Source organism: Triticum dicoccoides, chromosome 2B (assembly GCF_002162155.2).
Source record: "Triticum dicoccoides isolate Atlit2015 ecotype Zavitan chromosome 2B, WEW_v2.0, whole genome shotgun sequence".
NCBI classification, from domain to species: domain Eukaryota; kingdom Viridiplantae; phylum Streptophyta; class Magnoliopsida; order Poales; family Poaceae; genus Triticum; species Triticum dicoccoides.
In genome coordinates, this window is record NC_041383.1 from 241051756 (window position 1) to 241055564 (window position 3809).

At 57.1% G+C, this 3809-nt stretch overlaps 1 protein-coding gene across 1 annotated transcript; it reads right to left on the bottom strand.

The window, feature by feature from the left end:
• Window positions 1-493: 493 nt before the first annotated feature.
• Window positions 494-3531, bottom strand: LOC119367618 (internal alternative NAD(P)H-ubiquinone oxidoreductase A1, mitochondrial-like). Its single transcript, XM_037633091.1, has 6 exons — window positions 3380-3531; window positions 2132-3031; window positions 1823-1983; window positions 1653-1718; window positions 1396-1559; window positions 494-1285 (listed from the first exon to the last, which is right to left on the bottom strand). The coding sequence occupies exons 2-6, from the start codon at window positions 2967-2969 to the stop codon at window positions 832-834; spliced, it is 1683 nt and encodes a 560-aa protein (XP_037488988.1). The 5' UTR covers window positions 2970-3031; window positions 3380-3531; the 3' UTR covers window positions 494-831.
• Between the last annotated feature and the right edge of the window lie 278 nt (window positions 3532-3809).

Below are 3809 nucleotides of genomic sequence, written 5' to 3' on the forward strand. Positions count from 1 at the left end.
CGCGCTGTTTGGTGCGGCTCTGGTGCGCAAGGAAGAATCGAGGCGAAGGAGCAAGACGACACAGGTGGCAGATCTGACGGCTGCCCACAGGTATGTCGTGGGGCTGCGGTGCGACCGGCCCAAATTTGGGCCGGCGCGCCGGCACCTAACAATGCCCATGCAAATGATTGTGGCACAAGTCGACTTTGTGGGGTGGTGGTTTTTTGCACATGCAATTGCACCTGATTTTGCGAAAGGAAAGTGTTCTTCTGATCTTGAGTTCAAATGCACCCTCGTGGACAATAAAATCATAACAAATAGTAAAGAAAAAATCTAAAACGTTGTTGAACGTTCTTTATACGTGCAAAATTCTGTGAAGAACAAATATTCCTAAAATAAGTGCTCCAAAATGAATTCAAAAATTCATTTTGGAGCATCGATTTTGTCTTTTTCTCCCAAAGCATTGGAAATGTTCTTCCTTCATGTGCTTTTGATCTTGTGACATGTTCTTCCAACTCTAGACAGATCCACCAGAAAAAGTTCAAAAAGAAATCCACCAGAAAGAAAGTATGTAGCCATGTAGGGATTTGTTGACACAAGGTCATTATGATGTCAGGATGCAAAATAGCCTAGACGGATTATCTATATTACTCTGAAAATGCGCAATGCACTTTTGCCTTAAAAGTACTAGGAGTAAGTGTTGCGTACTCTGCATTTTTCACAACGTTGGAAATGAATCGAATCGTGAATGACTAAAAATGGTAATCCTAAGCAAAATTGAAGCCAGCATCTCGTCCCCTTTGCCTTACTCAAGAGGAAACAGAGCCAGCCAGCCAGCCGCCCACGGCCTGTTCAGCCGATCCTTGTATTGTCCCTGCCGAAGACGAGCGTGGTGGCCCAGTTGACCGCCACGTAGAACCTGTTCCTCCAGCTCACCACCCTCGTCAGGTACGCGGAGCGCCACATGACCCAGCTGAGGAAGCCCGCCATCGACACCCCCTTGGCGTCCTTGTTCTCCCGGAGGTCCACCAGCGCCTTGTACCGCCCCACCGAGGCCATGCTCCCGATGTGCTTGTACACGAAGGGCTCCCCCAGGTCCGCCCTCTTGCCGCAGTACGCCCTGCCGCCGCCGTTCTGCGCCGCCAGCTTCTTGAACAGCTGTGCCAGGTACTTGCCCTCCCTCTCCGCCACCTGCGCCAGCGCCGGGAGCACCGGCCTCTTCGTGCTCTCCAGGAACCCCGCGCAGTCGCCCAGCGCGTACACGTCCTCTACGCTCGGCACGCGGAGATACTCGTCGATGCCGATCCTGCGTCCCATTTCCAATGTCACATGTTCGGTTAGATGGCCACCAATGCTATGTGTTTCGCTGTGTTTCGTGGAGAAAATTAAGCACTGGCGGCATGGACATGGACGTACCTTCCGCCGGGGGACTTGGGGAGGTCGAGGGACTTGACGAACTCTGACGGGCCGACGCCGGTGGACCAGACGAGGAGGCCGTAGGGGACGTGGGTGCCGTCGCTCAGCACGATCTCCGTCGGCAGCACCTCCTTCACCACGCCTTTCACCAGCTTCACTCCGTACTGCACACGCCATTGCCACCAGCCACCAATCAAATCACGAGCACAGACAGCAGAATGCCATTGAGTATACAAGAACTGTTTCTGGTTAGTTACCTTTGAGAGGTGGTTCGTCGCGTACTGCCGCAGCCCGACGTCGAACGACGACAAGATCTCGTTGGCCTAGCAGTAACATAGGGGATGATCAATTCAGATACACCGTGCACCATGGCCCCATGCTTAATAAGATCGAGAATTCGAGATGCATGCGTCTCTGGTGTACGTACCTCGATGAGGGTGACCTTGACGTAGTCCTTGACATGCGCGTACCTGTCCCGCACGTCGCGCATGATGAAGTCGCTGAGCTCGCCGCTGAACTCCACTCCGGTGGGGCCTCCGCCGACGACCACGCAGTGCAGGAGCCGCTTTTTCTCTGCCTCCGACAGGCCTGTTAATTCAGATAAACACAACAAGAATCAACAGCGTGTACCATATGCAGAGCTCATGACCAAGATCGCTACGACGCGCCAACTACACTCTACTCAACAACAGGTTTGCATGCGAATGCGATGCATTTGATCGATCTGGTTAGCTACCTGGGTTCTCGGAGAGCATGAGGTTGGTGAGGAGCTTGCGCCTTATCTGCTGCGCCTCGTTCACCTCGCGGAGGAAGATTGCGTTCTCTTGGACGCCCTTGATGTTGAAGGTGAGCGGCTCGGCGCCGCTGGCGATCACAAGCTTGTCGTAGGCCACCCTGAAGCGGTAGGGGTTGGTGGGCAGCTGCTCGTCGCCGGCCGCCACCGTGCAGTACACCTCGTGCTTCCGCGTGTCGATGCCGGTGCAGTTGGCGAGGAAGAAGTATGATCCGGGGCGGGTGGCGAGCGCCGGCTGGATGCGGCTGACGGGCTCCACCACGGATCGGAACTCCAGCGTGCCGACGCACGTCGACGCCAGCAGCGGCGTGAACACCATGTGGTTCCTCGGGGACACGCACACCACGTCGTAGGCGGAGGTGTCCACGTCCTTGAGGAACCGGCACGCCGCCCACCCGGAGCCGAGCACCACGACGCGGGGCTTGTTCTTGAGGCCCGTTGGCCCCAGATCCGGCAACGCCGCCATCGCCTCAGCAGGGTCCTCGGTGTCGGAGCACTCCGCCGCCACGGGCTCTGCTGCCGCGGGGAGCAGCCTCGCAGGGGTCGCGCTGATGCCTCTTCTCGGGCCGTAGAGATGGCCCGCCGCGCCCGCGCCGCACTTGTCGGCGAGGCCGACGCACGCGAGGCTGTGGAACGACGACGCGGCGTGGCGGCTCCGTGGCCCCAGCGCCGCCTCATTGCGCAGCGCGGACGCCGCCGGGGTGGGCGCGCCGCCCTCGGACGCGATCCTCGAGAGGGACTGCGACAGCTGCGAGCTCCTGGCGATCCTAGACCAAGCCATTGAAGCGTGCGTGCTGCGCTGCTTCTACCGCCTGTATCTCGTGTGAGTTGCTGCAGATGTCACTGCGATGATTCGGGAAGAAAACTTGGATCAGCAAAGCAAATCATCCAACACGCACATGAGTTAGCATCTACAGCAATGCATAGAAACCGACGACAAAACTGCAAGAGAATATATAGATCGACGGCGAGGAACTGGAAACCCCAAGGCGAAGAGACCACTAGCTAGTTACTAGAGCAGGGCGAGTCCCATGGCGGCGTACGTACGTGGAACCGACTTGCGTGCGCCGCCGCCTCGTTTGATGATTCCGGGCCCCGTGCGTCACGGCTTCCGTGCGAAGTCACCGCCGACGCACTAGAAGAAGAGGAGGAGGAAGAAACAGCGAGGCAAGAGTCGAATCGAAGGATTACCGGGCGTACGCGATCGAATCAGCAGCAGGGCGGAGACGTCGTCGCAGGGCCCGCCATGGACGAAGAGGAAGAAGCCAAGGCGCGCGTCTCGATCACCGGATCGGCGCGTGTGGGAAAGGGAGTTTTCTCTCTGGTGCGAAAAGGAAAGCGGAAAGATCTGGAGGAGAGAAAGAGTCGCGCGTGTCTTGGAGAGGAGAGTATATTTACTTTCCCCCGACTTGCCGGGAGGAGCCTGGCTTGCGCAGCAAGAAGAAACGAACCAACGGAACCCCGGCCCCAGTTAATTCCAATAATACTAGACATACAGGGTGATTGATACAAAACTTTACAGGGAAAGAACGTGGCTTCATCTAACTGGCGCCCCCCTGATTTTCACTGGTGGGCCTGCCCTTCTAATTAGATCTCTGCCGTGGGGATCCGCGGTTGAGCA